Consider the following 18002-nt stretch of genomic DNA (forward strand, 5'->3'; position numbering starts at 1 on the left):
CCTTGGAGTCTACCTTATCTCCCAGTGTCCTATTATGGGAGATAATAATTTCCTTATTGTTTAAGTGAGTTTTAATCAAGTTTCTACTGCTTTCAGCCAAAAGTTGCAGGTACTGAATTAACAGACAATCCCCAATACTAAATGAAACACAAAGAAATAATAATTTTAGTACTTGATCAGGTTATGGTTTGCTGAAATGGCCCCTGAAAGAGAGGAAAATTCATATACTTAACTAGAGAAATGAGATAAGTATGCCAAGGAAAGAATATTGAACAAAGGCACAGGGGTAGAAATGTGCATGATGATTTTAGAGGGTAGCAAATGGAGGATTCTGGCTAGAGTAGGTGGTTTTTATAAAGGAAAATGAAACTAGAAAGATATGTGATGGCCGGGCGCGGTGGCTCACGCCTGTAATCCTAGCACTCTGGGAGGCCGAGGCGGGTGGATCGCTCAAGGTCAGGAGTTCGAGACCAGCCTGAGCAAGAGTGAGACCCCGTCTCTACTAAAAATAGAAAGAAATTATCTGGCCAACTAAAATATATATAGAAAAAAAAAATTAGCCGGGCATGGTGGCGCATGCCTGTAGTCCCAGCTACTCGGGAGGCTGAGGCAGTAGGATCGCTTAAGCCCAGGAGTTTGAGGTTGCTGTGAGCTAGGCTGACGCCACGGCACTCACTCTAGCCTGGGCAACAAAGCAAGATTCTGTCTCAAAAAAAAAAAAAAAAAAAAAAAAAAGATATGTGATAACAAACACATAGAAGGCCATCTTTGCTCATTTCTGCCTGCCAACATAATTTCACAAAGCCCCTGAGTCTGTGACAGCGTGCAGCTCTCTGGAGAGATGCTTTAAAGGTAAAACAAGATAGAGCATATGACCCCTCCATGTCTCTTGCCTGAGTCACTTTATTCCTTAAAACATACATGACCCTAGTCCTTGCCTTTTCCTACACATAAGATAACATCTGATGCGGTTAGTGATTATACTTCTGTAATCTAAAACCAAGTATATACTCTTACACCCAAATCGTGATACAATTCTACTTTAATGCAACTGCTAATATAAGATAATTTTACACATAGTAAATCTTCAGCACCTGTGTATGAACTGTAAACTGAAATACTATATTAGAGCAGTCTGATTGAACTTCTCTAAAGGGCTGCTCCTGGGCTGTAGGCCTCCGTCTATGGTCCTCAGTAAGACTTCTAAGTAAAACTAATTTTAATTCTTTAAAATATTATTTTTTTCTTCAGTCAACAGGTAGGTAAATTCACAACGCTGAAAACTTTCAATAATTTTTCTCCAGCTATTTGTTTAAAGGTGTCTAATTTGGTTTCAACTTTATCGGTGGCATTTTCTTCCTTAGGTAATTACCCATGGGTACATGGGTAATTTTTTACCCTTTTGTGTATCTTAAATATTTAATTTTTAAAAGAGGTACATAATTCCAATAAAAGTCATTATTTTGGGGAAAAGTTCAATATTATTTCCATTTATAACTGTCCAAGAATATCTTGATGAAAACTAACTTTAACCTCTAAAATTAAACCATTTTACTAGGAAAAAGAAAGACTTTCCATTCAAAGTAAAATGTGAATTCTGTGAAATGCTAATACCTCAGAAACATAAAGATCAGCTTGTTTTAGTAACTCTCCAATAATTAGAACATTTGAAGTAGTACCATCTCCTGTGACATCATCATGAGCTGTTGCTACTTTGGCTATCAAAGAAGCTGTTGGATGTTGAATTTGCTGGAAAAAGCAAGCAACAGATTAAAAAAAAAAGAGAGGATGAGATAAGGAAGTAGGCCACAAAAAACACGATAACCTAAGGGTCAATAGTAAAATTACGAAATAAGCTTCATTCTACAAGTTTACAAGTTTTGTATTATCAATATTTAAATGTCAAGTTCAAAATTTAAAATGTGAAAAGTAATGAGGTCTGAACACATTATAAAAGCCTTTGCTTCAGGAGGCAATGGCATTTCTAAAATAAGATTAAATCTTTAAATCTTAAAGATGAATACATTTACTAAAATTGCAAAGGACTTTTTTTTTCCATGGTTACAAAGAACACAATGCAGTGCCCTTAAAAGATGTTATTAATTTGTAAGTATCCCTAAGCTATTACTTGAACAAATCTTTGGAAATAGCTAAAAAACATTTTTTCTTGAGGTTTAATCCAACAAGCATATCTCCATACTGCAGTATTTAGCTGATGGCCTTAGCTTGAAGAAATACAAGTTACACCATGTTCCTAATTAAGGCTTAAGGTTTATTAAAGTCAGCAGCATCAGCTCACCATCTCATGGAGCAGCACATTGCCATCTTTGGTGAGTTTGATGTCACCTGCACCAGAAACAAGCCTGTTCAGAGAACAGTGACATTATTAGCCTCACATGGCAAAACACTCCCAGTGCTTGCCACTCCACTGTCCTTACTACAGGGAACTGGGGTTGGAAAAATTCCACTGTACCACGGGGAGATACCATACCACAGTAATTATCACCATTTGCAGCTCACAAAATCATTTTTCTCCAGATGGAGTGCTTATGGCAATTTCATCCCAAATGGAGCATTTATAAGTTTAAAGATAAGAATAGTTGATAAGTTATGAACAGTGGTTTGGTCAAAGAATACTTAGAAGTCTACAGAGCACAAATTTGCAAATTGCCTGTAGGTTTTATTAATACATTTCAGTGAATGTTCTCAGTAATTCAGTCACTCAACTTAGTTTCCCTCATCCCTCTCATTTATTAGATCACCAAGTTCTGTCAATTCTACAACCTAAATATCTCTTCAATGTGCCTCCTTCTCTCCATTCCCACCGTAATCATCATCTCTACCCTCGACTACTTAAGACAGCATCCTGGTATCTCCAAATTTGAATCTACCCTCCATGTTACATTTATCTTTCTAAAAGACAATATGACTCAGTCAGTTCCTTGATGAAAAATCCTTCAATGATTTTTATATTTTTCACCATCTTCAAGGTAAAATCCAAACTAATTTAGCAATGACATACTTGACCTTTCCCAAACTCGCTTGGATCTATCTTCCCTGCCTCATCTACCTTCCCACAAACAAATCTCTTTGGGTTTTTGTTGTTGTCGTTGTTGTTGTTGTTTTGGTTATGAGGAGGATTGTTCAGTTGCCATGTTTGTTTCTGTTGTTTTTGTTGAGACAGTTTCCCCCTGTCGCCCTGGGTAGAGCGCAGTAGCGCCATTGTAGCTCACTGCAACTTCCAACACCTGGGCTCAAGCGATCTACAGCCTCCCAGGTAGCTCGGACTACAAGCACGCGCCAAAACGCCCAGCTAGTTTTTTGTTTTGTTTTGTTTCATTTTTTCCTTTCTTTTTGGTGAGACGGGGTCTCACTCTTGCTCAGGCTGGTCTTGAACTCCTGAGCTCAAACAATCCTCCCTCCTCTGCCTACCAGAGTGCTAGGATTACAGCTGTGAGCCCCCGAGCCTGGCCAAACCTTTTCATTCTCTTAATACACCACATTTTGGTTTTTTCTGTTGGATTTGCACCACTGGGCTTTCTTAGTCCTGAAATTACTCTGCCTGCAAAGGTTTTAGTCCCTTCTCCAACTGATGAATTCTTATTCTTCTTTCAAGACTGATAAAACATCATCCGTTGAGAGCTTTTTCCTTCTGCCGTCAGTCCCTTTCCCCCTCGGTATAATTATATGCAGCTACATATAATTAGCATATCTGTCTCTTCCAAATCTAACCACAGAAATTGTATCTTGGTCGTTTCTGTGTTCCCAGCATCTAGTACATAAGTGCCCTCTTTTACCACTTTTATTATTATTTTGCTCGTTCCTGTGAGGACGTTATGTATCCTCTTATACCCTTTTGCCCTCACTAGTCTCTTTTCCTCACTCTTGTCTAAAAAATAGAGCTATATAAATATATGCTGAAAGGATGAACAGATAGGAAGAACCGTGGGCACGGAGCATTCAAGTAACTTGCCTAAGTACTCACAGCTACAAAGTTATGGAACTTGGATTTGAACCCATGCCTTGCTGGCTTCAAAGCCCGTGCCTCTCCATTGCAACATACTGCCATACAAAAATAAGATTATCTGTCGAATTTATAGACTAAGGGCGTGCAATCTTAAAGAGCAAAGTAGTTTAATGCTTTATGTTTCCTGTGAGACACTAAAGGAACTGACTTTCTAATTGTACATGAACTTTAACGAAAAGGGGGGACATCACAGCTTCATTTATGGGGCCCTTTCCTCGGGGAGGCTTTTCTCCTCCTCCCCCAGCGAGCTAAAAACGCTCTCAGGGCAGGAATGAGAACCAGGGAAACTTGGCCCCGGGTGCGTCCACATCGCTCCAACGTCCGCGGAACCTCTGCCTCAGAAGGCGCCCCGACAAACCCCCAGCCGCCTAACCGCCGCCTCACATTTTCATGGTGCCCCTAGGACCCAAGTTGGTCCGCAGCACATCCTGCAGCCCTCGGGCGGCGCATATATTGATAGCCAAGGCCGCCCGCGCCCGCGCCACCTCAGCCTTGGCGTTCACGGCCTTGATCGCAGCCATAGCCTAACGGTTAAGGGCAAAAACAGCCTCAGTCGCGATTCTGAGCAAAAACGCTAGCGCCACGCCCCATTCTTCTGAGTCTCAGCCAATCATCGCCCTGGCAGCCAGTGACGTTATTACACCGCGACGGAACAGAAACCAGAATCGCCTTCGGTCTGGTCGCCAAGATGGCGTCCTCCGCCTCTGCTCGGACCCCGGCGGGGAAGCGAGTGGTGAATCAGGAAGAACTGAGGCGGCTGATGAAGGAGAAGCAGCGTCTGAGCGCCAACCGGAAACGGATAGAATCTCCATTCGCAAAGTACAACCGTTTGGGGCAACTGAGTTGTTCCCTGTGCAACACTCCGGTTAAGAGCGAGCTTCTGTGGCAGACTCACGTCCTGGGAAAGCAGCACCGAGAGAAAGTTGCCGAACTGAAAGGCGCGAAGGAAGCCACTCAGGGTCCTTCCGCCAGCTCGGCGCCTCAGTTCGCCAAGAGGAAGGCGCCGGACGCAGACGGCCAAGATGCCAAGAGAGCGAAGACCTCGGTTCCTCAGGTACAGCCTTCCGCATCCGCGTTGCCCACTAACTTTGACAAAACAGGAAAGGAGTCCACTAGAGCGACCTCCAGTAAGCCTTCGGGACTCGGTTTACTCCCCGATTATGAAGATGAGGACGAGGACGAGGAGGAGGAGGAGGAGGGAGGAGAAAGAAAAACGGGGGACGCCAGCAATCAGCCCCCGGATGCACAGGGCAAGGACCATTCACTTTCTTCCTCGCGGGAGGTAACAAATAGTGTGCTACCAAACGATTTTTTTAACACAAATCCTCCCAAAGCCCCCTTAATTCCTCATTCAGGGTCAATTGAGAAAGCAGAAATACATGAAAAAGTAGTGGAAAGGAGAGAAAACACCGCGGAAGCATTGCCGGAAGGATTTTTTGACGACCCTGAGGTAGATGCAAAGGTACGAAAGGTTGATGCTCCAAAGGATCAGATGGACAAAGAGTGGGACGAATTTCAAAAAGCCATGAGGCAGGTCAACACTATTTCCGAAGCCATAGTTGCCGAAGAGGATGAGGAGGGACGGTTGGACCGCCAGATTGGGGAAATCGATGAGCAGATAGAGTGTTACCGTCGGGTGGAAAAGCTGCGGAATCGCCAGGATGAAATAAAAAATAAGGTTAAACAGATTCTGACCATAAAAGAACTACAGAAAAAGGAGGAGGAGAATGCTGACAGCGATGATGAGGGAGAACTGCAGGATTTGTTGTCTCAGGATTGGAGGGTGAAAGGGGCTTTGTTATAAGGTTTTAAAGACCCAAGATTTAGATTTTTTTTTTTAACAGTTTCTGCTGTTGCATAAAAAGTGCTGTCTCTCAGTATATCGGTTACTTCATGCCTAGAGATTTGGGTATCTAACTGTGTGGTTGAGATAAAATGAACCAGTGAACTACAGCACTTTGGAAAATTGGTGTGAAATATTTTTGAGATAAGGTTGTTTTTGAAATTTTTGAAGTGTTACATAACAAAATGCCAACTTTTCCACACGTTAACATGTTTGTATAATTTTGAGTTACAAATACTGTACATAGTGAAATATATATTTACTTAAGTAATTGTTTTGGAAGTTTTTAATTAATAGAAGTTAGACCAACAGGCATTTAGATTAATACTCAGTGTGCTATTTGGGATGTATATGTACCACTAAATCAAACTCAAAAGGTTGGTTTTCTTTTTTTGTTTATTTAGAGCACTAATCAAACACATAAGTCACTGTAGGTTAATCAGTCCTCTTTCTGAGTATTCTGTTTTCAAAAACATGCTTTAGTAGAACATCAAGAAAAATACATGCCAAACATGACCAGCCTTCTTAAACCAAAATTTGCCTTGACTAGACCAGTGCTTGTCAGATGTAGGTGCACATGAGAACCCCCTATGAAGCTTTAAAAAAAATTAAGGTGCCTGAGGCCTTACCTTTCAATAAATCGGGGTTGGGGCCTAGGCAGCTGTATTATTTTTGAAAGCTCCCAGGTTATTCTGATGTATGCCAGAGTTGGAGAGTAACTGCCATAAATCCAGAACCTGTTTATATCTTTTTGGGCCTTGCTTTTCCTTTAAATAATACATTCGACAAACTTACTGTTTCTTGAATGAAAAAAGATTACCTTTTATTTCTCTTAGCCAGTCTAAAATTTTATTTTATGGTAAGTTAGGGTTCATGGTTTACAGGTTTCATCTATTGTAGGAAGGACTTTTAAGTTTTTCCAGCAGTAACAATTGGCTAGTGCTGGTCGTTGATAGTTTAAATCACTCCTTCCTCCTTTGGAAAAGGAGGTTGAGGTATTCAAATAGGAAAAGGGAATTAGCAGTGTTCTGGAGATAGAAATGCTTACAGTATATTCAAATAAAAGTGAGCCATAATAATGATAGCTAAGACTTACCTAGTTCTTAATATAGGCCAGGCAGACATCTAAGTGCTTTATATATACTAACTCAATCTAGTTTCACTAAAGCCCAGGTTTTATGGAGGGGAGTACCAAGAGATAAGATCTGAAAAGCTTTGACTACTAGATGAAATAATTCTTCCTACAGGCAATGTGGAAATAAACTGGAGGTTTTGAACAAAGAATTAACATCTGCAAAAAAATATGGAAGATTAGTTGCAGTATATAGAATGGAAGGAACACGGGGGAGAAGAAGGCTGGGAGACTCCTGGAAAACTACATTTTCAAAAGTGAGGTGACTAAGCCTTTAATTAGATATGGATTGGGAGAAAGGGAATATAATTGAAAGAATTTCACAGGAAGAGCTAACATTTTAGTGACTAGAAGTGGAAGAAGAAAAATGGGGGATAAAGATGGGACTCAAGGTTTTGTTTGTTTTCAGTGTCAGTGCCTAAAAGAAGTTATCTAACACTTATTGAACAGTTGATATGTGCCACATTATTAATTGTCCTGTTGCCTTTGGCACAAAGTCTTTCTTGAGCTACCAGCTGATCAGTTATAGCAACTTCGGTTTGATGACACAGAGTGTCTGCCTCAAATAGATGAACCCACACTCAGAATTTTCTGTTATTCATCACTTTATTATTTCAGCAAGAAAGTACAAATACGGGTTGCAAGGGTGGGCCCACTTCTACATTGGTTAATGATCTGGAGGAGCACTAATGCAAGCCATAGGTATATTGCACATTTTCTAGTAGTCAATTAAAGTAAAAAACAGGTGAAATTAGTTTAAATGGGTTTCTTTGTTTGGTGGGTTTTTCTTGTTTTGTTTTGTTTTGTTTTCTGAGACATAGTTTTGCTCTGTCACCGGGCTAGAGTGCCATGGCATCAGCCTAGCTCACGACTTCAAACTCCTGGCCTTGAGCAATCCTGCCTCAGCCTCCCAAGTAGCTGGGACTACAGGTGCCTGCCGCCAAGCTCAGGTAATTTTTTCTATTTTTAGTAGAGACGGGGGGTCTTACTATTGTTCAAGCTGTTCTTGAACTCCTGACCTCAAGTGAGGCCTCCCAGAGTACTAAGGTTACAGGCATGAGCCACCTCACCCTGCCTGTTTGTTTTCCAAGAGTCAGGGGCCTCTCTGTCACCCAAGCTGGTGTACAGTGGCATGATCATAGCTCACTGCAGCCTGGAACTCCTGGGCTCAAGTTGATCCTCTGACCTCAGCCTCCCAAGTAGCTGGGACTACAGGCACAAGCCACTGTGCCCAGCTGATGTATTTTATTTACTCCAGTATATCCAAAATATTAACATTTCAATATATAGTCAATATTTAAAGATTAATGAGATTTTTTTTTTTTTGTACTACATTTTTGAAATCTGGGTGTATCTAACACAGCACATCTCAATTTAGGCTAGCCACATTTCAAGTACTCAGTAGCCATACGTGACTAGTGGCTACCATAAAGGACAGCACAGATCTAAAGAGAAAGGTATCCAGGTGAAAAAAATTAAACATACTCAGGAGGCAGTGAGCAAACCAATTTAAGTACAGCAGAAGGTTCACTCCTGGCAACAGTGGGATTTATGATTGGAAAGGGAGATTATGGAGACTGTGGAGGGCCCTGAATGCCCTGCTCTAAGGAATTTGAACATTCTCGAAGTTAACAATTTATCCTTGAAGGTTGAGTCCTTAATTGTAACACAGTTAAAGAGCTTAAGAATTGTCAGGTGTGTGTTACTACTCATATGAGCCCCCACTGGGCTTTCAAGAGGGCCAAAAAGCCCTCAAAATCTACCCCAATGCTCCATCCCAGAGCAGCAGGGAGGGGCCCTCCCCATAATCAGTGCCCACTGAAACTGCTGAATTTGAGATCAGGGTAACGCTACAGGAGTTAGTGCATCCTTCCTGACCCTCCACACGTGGGGAAGCTCCATTATACCTTCTCTAAGTCAAGTAGGTTTTGGTATTAGACTGAAAAACACTAATGTCCCCAGATTGTAAGAATTGGTCCTAAGGACTCCTTCCAGTCACATTGGTTTTTAGAGAGCCCCCTAATTCAGCCAACATCACAATATAGAATTATTGTAAATGCTATAAAGGTATCCTCTCACCAATTTAAATCAGTCTTGCTAACTTGGAAGAAAAAAATGCTGATCCAGCTAGCTTTCAAATGTACATTTGTCCAAGTGCCTAAAAATTTACAAAATGTATTTCATTTAATGATGGAAGTAATAAATGCTTTTTACACACCAGGGAACAAAATAAGAGGCTATGGAATTAAAAGTGTAGGAAAAAGATGTAATTTAGGCATAAAACCTTTAACAGTAACAATCACTAGATTAGTAGGTAGTAATGGAAAGAACAAGGGAATTGGCAACACCAGGCCTGCATTCAAGTTCCCACTCTTGTCTTTTTTAATGGTTAATGATCTTGGGCAAGTCACCTCTCTGAACCTTGGTTTGTTCCACTATAAAATGAGGACGTATAATTCCTCACAGCCACGTGGTGGGAGTCCAGTGAGACATGGATTCATTCTAATGAACACGGAATGAAATGTCTCAATGGAAATACTGTTTCCTGTCAATGAAGCTCCAATTGGCTAGCTACTTTTCTGAATGTTGTGCTGTGGTTTTGAATGAATATATGGGTGGGAATGGTGGCTAGATAGATGACCTTCGATTGCTTTTTAATATTAAGAGTCTGCTAGCCTGTATGATACCAGGAATTTAGAAGATTTAAATTTGACCACACAGGAAAAACCTGGAACTCACTGCATTCTATTCTATATCTACATTTCCTCCCTCAATGATCGGAAGTATCACCTGTGGGTTTAAGTATCACCTATATACTGAGGACTCTCAAGTTATATCCCCAACCTTGACCTTCTTCCTCAGCTGCTGGCTCATCTAACTGCCTACCGAACATTCCACTCACAGGTTTAATAGGTGTCCTAAATTTAATAACTCTCAATCAGCTTTGATTTTCTTCCCCAAACTGTCCTCCCTAATCTTCCCTGTCTCAGCTGTAAATGGCACCACCACCCACCCTGGTGCTCAAGGCAACCCCTGGGAGTCACCCTGCATTCCCTTTCCTTATCTTAATGCATTAGTTAAGTCCGGTCAGCTCTATCTCTAAAATATGCCCAGAATTTGTCCACATTTTTGCTGTCTCCAATGGCCCTTAGCTACCACCATCCCTTATTAATTGTTGCCTATCCCTGACTCTAGCCACAATGTATTCTCAACAAAGGAGTCAGAGTGACCTTAAAAATTTAGATCAAATCTCTTTTGTCACTTAAAGCCCTTCATTATATGATTCCATCGCACAGAAAAAAATAAATCCAAGCCCTTATTAAGCCCACATGGCACTCAGGGGTTGTTAATTCAAATGTCTACTACATAAGAACTGATGACAGAAGCCCCATTAAAGGGGAGTGGAAGGGGACAGGAGAGTACAACTGCTCTATGTTGCAAGCAATTGTTATTCGGGAATAATGGTGGCATGGCCAAGTTTTTTTAAAATCTTCAGGAGAAACTGCAAGTCACGATTGTTTGTTTTTAGTGAAATCTCAAAAACACTGTAGGCAAAGTGTGATCTGTGGGCACCCACTGACCTACCACTCTTGACTCCATTTGCTACACTCTTCCTCTTTATTCTTTATGTCCCAATTCTCACTGGCTAGCTTTCTAGTCCTCAAATGTGCCATTTCAGGGTTTATGCCCTTGTGGTTCTTGCTTGGAACCTGAGTTCCCAAATAGGATGGCAGTTCTCTCTTCATCATTCAGTTCCCAGCCCTAATGTCCCTTTCTCAGATGGCATAAAAAACAGCCATCCCCCCACCTCCTGTCACTATCATATGATTTTATGAATTCATTAAATTTACCACTATCTTAAATTGGCTTGTTTATTTTTACATAAATTAATGTTTTCCTCATCAGAATGTAAATTCTGTGAGGGCAGTCAGCTTGTCTGCCTTAGCCACAACCTAAAATAACGTCAGGCACATAATAAGGCTTGATAAATATCTGTTGAATGAATAATACACAGCTGGAAGTTGCTTGGGAAAGTGGTAAGACCAAGCTGACTCATAGACATCAGAACCAAAATAAAAGTCAATCAGCAGCTTCAAAAAAGGGCTAAGATATCTTTTCCTGCTGTGTGTCCCCCTTCTCTGGCACATGAAGCCCTTACCTATTCCACAGCAGCATGAGGTATACACAACAGCCTCTAGAGTGTAATGAGCCACCTCTGCATTTAGCAGCCAATAGGAATTCCTCATGGCATCAAATAAGCAGAGAAACGACTCTATGTCAGCAGGAGCTACTAAGCAGCCCTCACGGCCTAGAGACCCCTTAGGTAGAGAACAAGAGGAAGAAAGTAACTCAGTGGCAGGGCAAGATCAAAGAGTCAGCAAGCCCACAGTCTCCCAAGCTGCACTCAGCCCTCCCCACTGCATTTGGCTTGCTCCACCCTGTCACTTGGCAGTCAAAGCCATTTCAGAGTGAATCTCTGCACTCGGCCGTCCTTCACTGAAGTCACTCCCAGTCTTTCAGAGGAAAGAAGTTCCATCTGGCTGCACCTCCATTTTGCTAACAGCATTTGGCAGGCTTCAGGCACACTGGGGAGCCAGCAGTCACCTTTAGGGGAACGGGAAGGACCACACTGGTAGGATGACGATGGTGGTGGTAGTTTGCAGTGTGTGTATATTGTTTGCTTGTTGTTTTGCCAAGTGTCGTTATAAGGTAGTATCAATCAAGCCCGATGGTCAGGTTATCAATAATAGCTATCATTTACTGGATACTTACCCATATCTGGCGCTATGCTAGGGCTTGACATACATCATCCTGAATCCTCACAAGAACCTTGTAAAGTATGTAAAATCTTCATTGTACAGATGAGGAAACTGAGGTTCAGCGTGAAGCAACTTCCCCAAGGCAGCAATCCCAAAGCCCCTGTTCTCTCACTATTACACTGCATCACTATTATTTAATATTAATTTATATTTGCACAGTATTTTTCTCTCACCAACCTTCACAGCAGTTTTCTTCAAGTTTCAAATACCCCCCAGAAAAGTAAAACTATTGTCCCCTCCATTTCAGATGCCTAATGACTTGTCCAAGATCACTCAAGAAGTTAATTGCCAAGGTAAGACTAGATGTAACTTGATTCCCAGCCCAACATTCTTTCTTATTTAATAATAAAATGTGCAAAATGGGAGAGAATTCCTTCCAAATAGCAAGAGTTAAGATTAGGGCAGTTTGTTGTCAAGGTTAAGGGAACTCAGTGCTCTTCGGAAACCTTGGCTGGGCGGGGAAGCCATCTTTTTTGAAGTCTGTTGCCCGGTTCTCTCCACACACTCCCACACTACTCTGCCTTACCCCTCACTAGCAATAAAGCTTACTCCTTAGTGGTCTCTTGACAGGAGGAAGAATGACGGCTTCAGTTCCCAGAAATGCCAACGGGAAACAGCAGTTACACAGTGCCCTTGACCCACCACTTTCTAACAAGGTGACCTTTGGCAAGTTACAGCATTCTGAGTTTCCTCAACTGTAATACAGGGGGAGTCGCAGTTCCTACCTCCTAGGATTAAATGAGTTAAATGCATGTGAATGTTTTTAGTGTAACATCTGACCCATATGGTAGGCACTCACTAAGTGTCAGCTGTTATTAATAGTACATGGTTTCTATATTCTCGGACACTGCCTTTCCTCCATGTCACCACTCTCAGAGGGTATCTGAGGGAAAATGCAAGGCCAGGAGGGTGGGGGGTGGGGTGGGAGGTGTGCTGTTTGGAATACTCTAGAAGAGGCACTGGATTAAGTAGAGGTACTTCCAAGAAGGCTTACACCCATTTGCTTCCATTCATTCATTCCCTCTCATCTGTATATTTGATATTTACTAAGAACCTACTGTATGAGAGTTCCTGGGGATTCAAAGATGAATAAAATGTGGTCCTGAACAAAGGGGTCTCAGTCTAGATCAGGGTTTCTCAACCTCTACACTATTGACACTTGGGGCTGGGTAATTCTTTGGTGCAGAAGACTGTCCTGTGCATTGTAGGATGTTTAGCGGCATCCCCAGCCCCTACCCCTAAATGCCACTGGCATCATCACAACCCCACCACCCCATTGGGTTAACCAAAAATGGCCCTAAGTTGAGAACTAATCATATACAGCTAACAATAATATAATGTAACAAAATTAATATGTTTGGGCAAAGTGTTAAGTGGGGGGGGGGGCCTTGTTGGAGGAAACAAATGACTAGGGGAGGAGGGTTGAGAAAGGCTTCTGAGGAGGTAAAATTTGCACTCAGCTGTGAAGGATGAATAGGATTGTGCCAAGCAGTGAAGGAGGGAACGAGTATTGTAGACGAAGGCGCAGCAGCAGCACAGAGACATGAAAGCGCAGAGTGTTGGGGAAACATCCCTTCAAGTGCATGGAAGGAAGTGGTAGGGTAGGACAGGGAGTCCACTGGGACTAGATTATAAAAGCCCCGGAACGTGATCCTCAGGAATTTAGACTTCCACTCCAAAGTAGAAAGCCAGCGTGGGACAGAACAGACAAGTACAAATTCATTTCTGGGAAAGACTGACCTTCCTCAATTGGGAAAAGTCAGAGATGATGGACAAAATTGAATAATTCTTTCTTTTAATCTGGATTCTCCTTTCAGTGACGGATCAACAAGATTCAACCCACAGCTTCTAGACACGCACAAAGGAGGCGGAGTGGGGGGGTCAGGGGGTAACTAGAGAAGCCCTTCTTTTTAGAGTGCCTAAGACTCACTTAAGAAAAGAACCCTGGAGTTTACTCCTTCAAGTAATCCTCAAAGCCACTTGAAAACCTCTTATTGTAGAAAGTGATCTTATGCTTTTTTTTTCTGATGTCTTTTTATTTTAATTTTCAAAAAGTTTAGTTAGAAAACATAAGCATACAGGAAAGTACAGAATATAACATAACAAACACCCTGTGTACCCATACCCAGAAATGTCTTTTATAATAAAAATAGAAAAGTATAGAAACAGCTAAAACCCAAGTTAAAGAGTGTTAAGTAAACAGATTGTGCCTAAGCAGAAACTCTTCCTGACATACCCCCAAGGCAGCTCAGGGTTTTGAAGTAAGAGAGTTTCGATTTCAGAGAGATGCCTAGGCAGGATCATTCATCAGTGTGGATAGATTCTGGGCAAAGGGCTGTCTCACCTGGTCAGCCCAAATGCGCCCATCTCTAAGACAACGGTCCCCTAACCTAAGTACATCCAATGCCCCATCCTGGCCTGCTCAACATTCTAGGTCAGTGGGTCTAGGTTGGGGCATTTTAAATAAACTCTTCAGGTAATTCTGCAGTGACAGAAACTAATGCTTGAAGCAATAAAGTAACCTGTCAACTTATTTCATCTGTTGAGATGATAACAGAACCTGTCACTTGTTAGGAAAGCAGGTTTCAGGATAAAAAAAGAACCTGTTCGCGGATTTACTCTGAAGATTAAGTAAACACAGACACATTGCTTAGCACAGTTTCTGGTACTCATGGTCGAGCACAGTGGCTCACACCTGTAATACTAGTTAGTATTTTGGGAGGCCCAAGTGGGAGGATCACTTGAGGCCAGAAATTCAAGTCCAGCCTGAGCAACATAGTAAGACCCCATCTCTACAAAAAACAGAAAAATTAGATAGGCATGGTGGTTACGCACCTATGGTCCCAGCTACTTGGGAGGCTGAGGCAGGAGGATCACTTGAGCCCAGGAGTTTGAGGTTGCAGTGAGCTATGATGAGGCCACTGCACTCTAGCCCAGGTAACAGCATGAGACCTTGTCTCCAAAAAAAAAAAAAAAACCCCAAAACAAAAAAGCACCCTCAGTAATATATATTACCAATAATCAATGTTCACTGAGTACTTCTTTAATGTAGGCTATGGTACAAGGGTCTACAAGGAATTACAAAGCATGTGTCAACTGTTCCCTGAAGGCAGAGCCCATGTTTATCTTATTTACCCAATCAATGCCCTGCACAGAACAGACATTCAACAATACTTTTTAAATAAAGTAGTGAATAAAATGACCCTGAACTTCAAGAAAACTACAATCAGGTTGTATTGTAAACAGTATAAGAAACTAGGCAGGACTCAATTATTTATTTACTTATTTATTTATTTTTTGAAGATGCTGCCCTTGAGACAGCAATTAATTATTAAACCACTGATCGAGGCAGTGGAAAGAGAGCTAATCAAAAGTCTAGGGTCTGAGTCCCACTGCTGCCACTTACTAGCTATGTGGTATCTACCTGTTCAGTTTACTCCTTGAGCCTTTCTGGGTATTAGGCTATGTCTGGGTACTCCCTAAGGACACTCCCACCTCTGTCTATCACCAAGACAGACAGGAGCTGCAGGCAGGGGAGGCAGAGTACAGTGGGCAGCAGCATGGTCAGTGGGGAATACTTCAGGAGGGCTTGGGTGGAACCTCCCAGAGAAAGAAAGTAGAGGGAGAGGGGCTCTCCTGGTATAAAGGAATGGCAGGAGGAACAAGAGAGGTAGAAAATGTTCAGCCCAGTCTGACCTCTGCCACCGAACCAAAGCTGAAAAACCAACGATCACCTATCAACCAGCCCAGAGTACAGTAGAAGAGAGAGAATTTAAGTTTGCTTCCCAAATAGGCTCATCTCTTTGTAAAATGTATTTTCCTTTGAAAATTAACTTGCCTCCTGAAAAACATAACCACCAGGAAGGACTTCTCGCTAGAAAACCCAACTCAGGAATTCAGGGAAGATGGCAGCCAACTTTGAGTCATTTGCACACCACATCTGTGACCTCAACCCTCTCTTTTTTTTTTTTTTTAAGTATAGTACACACTAAAAATGTTAGAGAGTGGTCTACTCCAATAAGAAAACAGTCAACAACCCTCTTCTTAACCCTGCCTCAGATCCTGTTTGTCACGGATCAACTACTCCGTGTGGCTCCTCTCAGCTCTGCCCTACCTTGCCCTGGCAGCTGTAGCACAAGATATTCAAAGCTCAGGCCAAGAAGCCCCTCTGGTTAAGCACCAAGCTCCACAGCCTTTATTGAGAATGAAGAATGATGGGCTGATTTGAATGATTATATCTTCCTACAGCTGTTCCCTTTTAAATATTTATCCTAGCAAACATCACCACCGTTTTTTACAACTTATTTTAATTGTGCGACTATTAAGCAAGCCAAACCATAAAATCAGCTCTTGCTGCTGAGATTTATGTGATTCATAGACCAGGCTTTATTGAAAAAGGGAATCCACCAAGAACAAACTAGCCTCTCGAGTGCCCCTCCCTGGCTCCAGGAAGGTGTGAGGCCTTTTCCTAGTCCTGCCTGTGGCTCCCAAGCTCCCATAGTGAGTAGCACAGGAAATGAACAGAATCTACTCATTTCCCTGTGGTTCTCTTTTCTTCTTAACGATCCTGATGAGCCTAAACTGGAAGTGGAGGGGGTAGTGGAAGCTCCGAGAGGCTCACAAACAGGATCGATGCCCTGGAGGATTTAGGATCAAGGCCTGAGGAAAGAACTGAATGGAGGCCTTTGAATAGCTAGGAGCAAGCATGAAGTATCCTGATTGTCTACCACCAACATAGTTCTTGATTTGTTTGGATCACAGAACAGCTTTGAGACTACAGTAAAAGCTCTCCTCCCCAAAATGCACATGCACACAAACATTTATATAAAATTTCAGGGGGTTCAAGGACACCCCTGAGCCCACCCACAGATGCCCAAGGGGTCCATGAGCCTCAGTTATTTCTTACTACTTTTCACCGTTACCACCCAAGCTGCCTTCGTCTCTCTCCTAGGTTATTACAGTGGCCACCTAACTCACCTCCCAACTTCTCTACACAGCAACCAGAGTGAGAGTGATCCCGTTGAAATCTAAGTCAGATCACGGGACTTCTCTGTACAACACAATCTACTAGTTTCCCTTCCCACCTGGAATAAAGGCCACCGTCTTTACAATGTCTTACAAGGCCCTCCACGATCGGCTCCTTGCTGATCTCATCTTCTTCACTTCTCAGCCTTAACTCGGGCTGCTCTAGCCATGCAGATCTCTTTGTTGTTTACCCCACATGACAGACATGTTCTGACCTCTGCTTCCTTATCTGAGACGCTCCCTCTACCCTCAATGTGCACATGGCTCTCTCTTTCATTCCTTCAAGTGTTTTCTCAGTTGTCACTTTCTCAGTGAGGCCTTCCTGACCACTACTTAAACTGCATGTCATCCCATTCTGCCCCACAGCTCCAATTCTCCTCCTCTGCATCCTTTTTCTCCAGGGCACCCATCCACATCTTACATCCATTTCACATGCATTTTACTTGTTTATTATCTATCTCCCACACTTGCCTGTTAGCTCCATGAAGGCAGGGAGCTCTGTATCAGCCCTGTATCAGAGATTGTGTACAAGGTGAGTCTATGTTGCCTGGTCACTCCTCACTGCTGTAGTTGTTGCTTATAACTTTTTTTCACCTGGTAATCAATTATTGTAAATATACTGCCAAAGCTTTATAATGACATACATTAAGCATAAACCTTCCATCTGAAACATCACCCCAATCAGCAGGAAATAGCTTGATGACTATGTCACCCCTCCTCCCATAGACATGGAAGGGAAATACTGAGAGTGGGGAATGTGTAACAGAGGGAATGGCCTGAAAAAAAATGCCAAAATATTTTCTGTCTCTTTAAAATATCCTTCACTCCTTTTTGAGAACTAAAACCTGCAACCCTGCCTCAGGCCAGTGGTTGGAAGGGGCAGGGTAAATCCTTTGTTATTTGTACAAGAGAAGGCCCAGCCCAGACCTGGTAAAGGGAGGTCCTGGGTGGAGATCAGGGGATTGTCTTCAGCAGAGATCAGAATCATCAACTATAGTTGAATGGTAATTGACTGTAGCTGAGAACCCACCCTTTAAAAGCTCTGTATTTCTGCTTATTATTAGGATGATGGCATTTCAGACTGGAGTTTCAATCCTCCACCTTTGCTGGCAAAGTAATAAAAATTTCTCTTTCCTTCTTCCTCAAGAAAATAAA

General features: G+C 42.2%; 2 protein-coding genes across 4 annotated transcripts in view; one reads left to right on the forward strand and one right to left on the reverse strand.

Annotated features, from left to right (window-relative positions):
* CCT6B (chaperonin containing TCP1 subunit 6B) overlaps positions 1-4601 on the reverse strand; it is a 29614-nt gene extending 25013 nt beyond the window's left edge. For 2 of the 3 annotated variants that reach the window (XM_069481021.1, XM_069481020.1), the window contains exons 1-3: positions 4412-4601; positions 2300-2363; positions 1615-1749 (exon numbers count right to left, since the gene is read on the reverse strand). In XM_069481021.1, coding sequence (XP_069337122.1) covers positions 1615-1749; positions 2300-2363; positions 4412-4548 — 336 coding nt within the window. In that variant the 5' untranslated portion in view covers positions 4549-4601. The remainder of the gene's footprint in view (positions 1-1614; positions 1750-2299; positions 2364-4411) is intronic. The other variant, XM_069481022.1, reaches the window with a different exon arrangement.
* Positions 4602-4714: 113 nt separating this feature from the next.
* Positions 4715-6062, forward strand: ZNF830 (zinc finger protein 830). The gene has a single exon (XM_069481024.1). The coding sequence runs from the start codon at positions 4716-4718 to the stop codon at positions 5829-5831; it is 1116 nt and encodes a 371-aa protein (XP_069337125.1). The 5' UTR covers position 4715; the 3' UTR covers positions 5832-6062.
* The last annotated feature ends 11940 nt before the right edge of the window (positions 6063-18002 follow it).

The sequence above is a fragment of the Eulemur rufifrons genome, chromosome 9 (genome assembly GCF_041146395.1).
Source record: "Eulemur rufifrons isolate Redbay chromosome 9, OSU_ERuf_1, whole genome shotgun sequence".
Taxonomy (NCBI): Eukaryota; Metazoa; Chordata; class Mammalia; order Primates; family Lemuridae; genus Eulemur; species Eulemur rufifrons.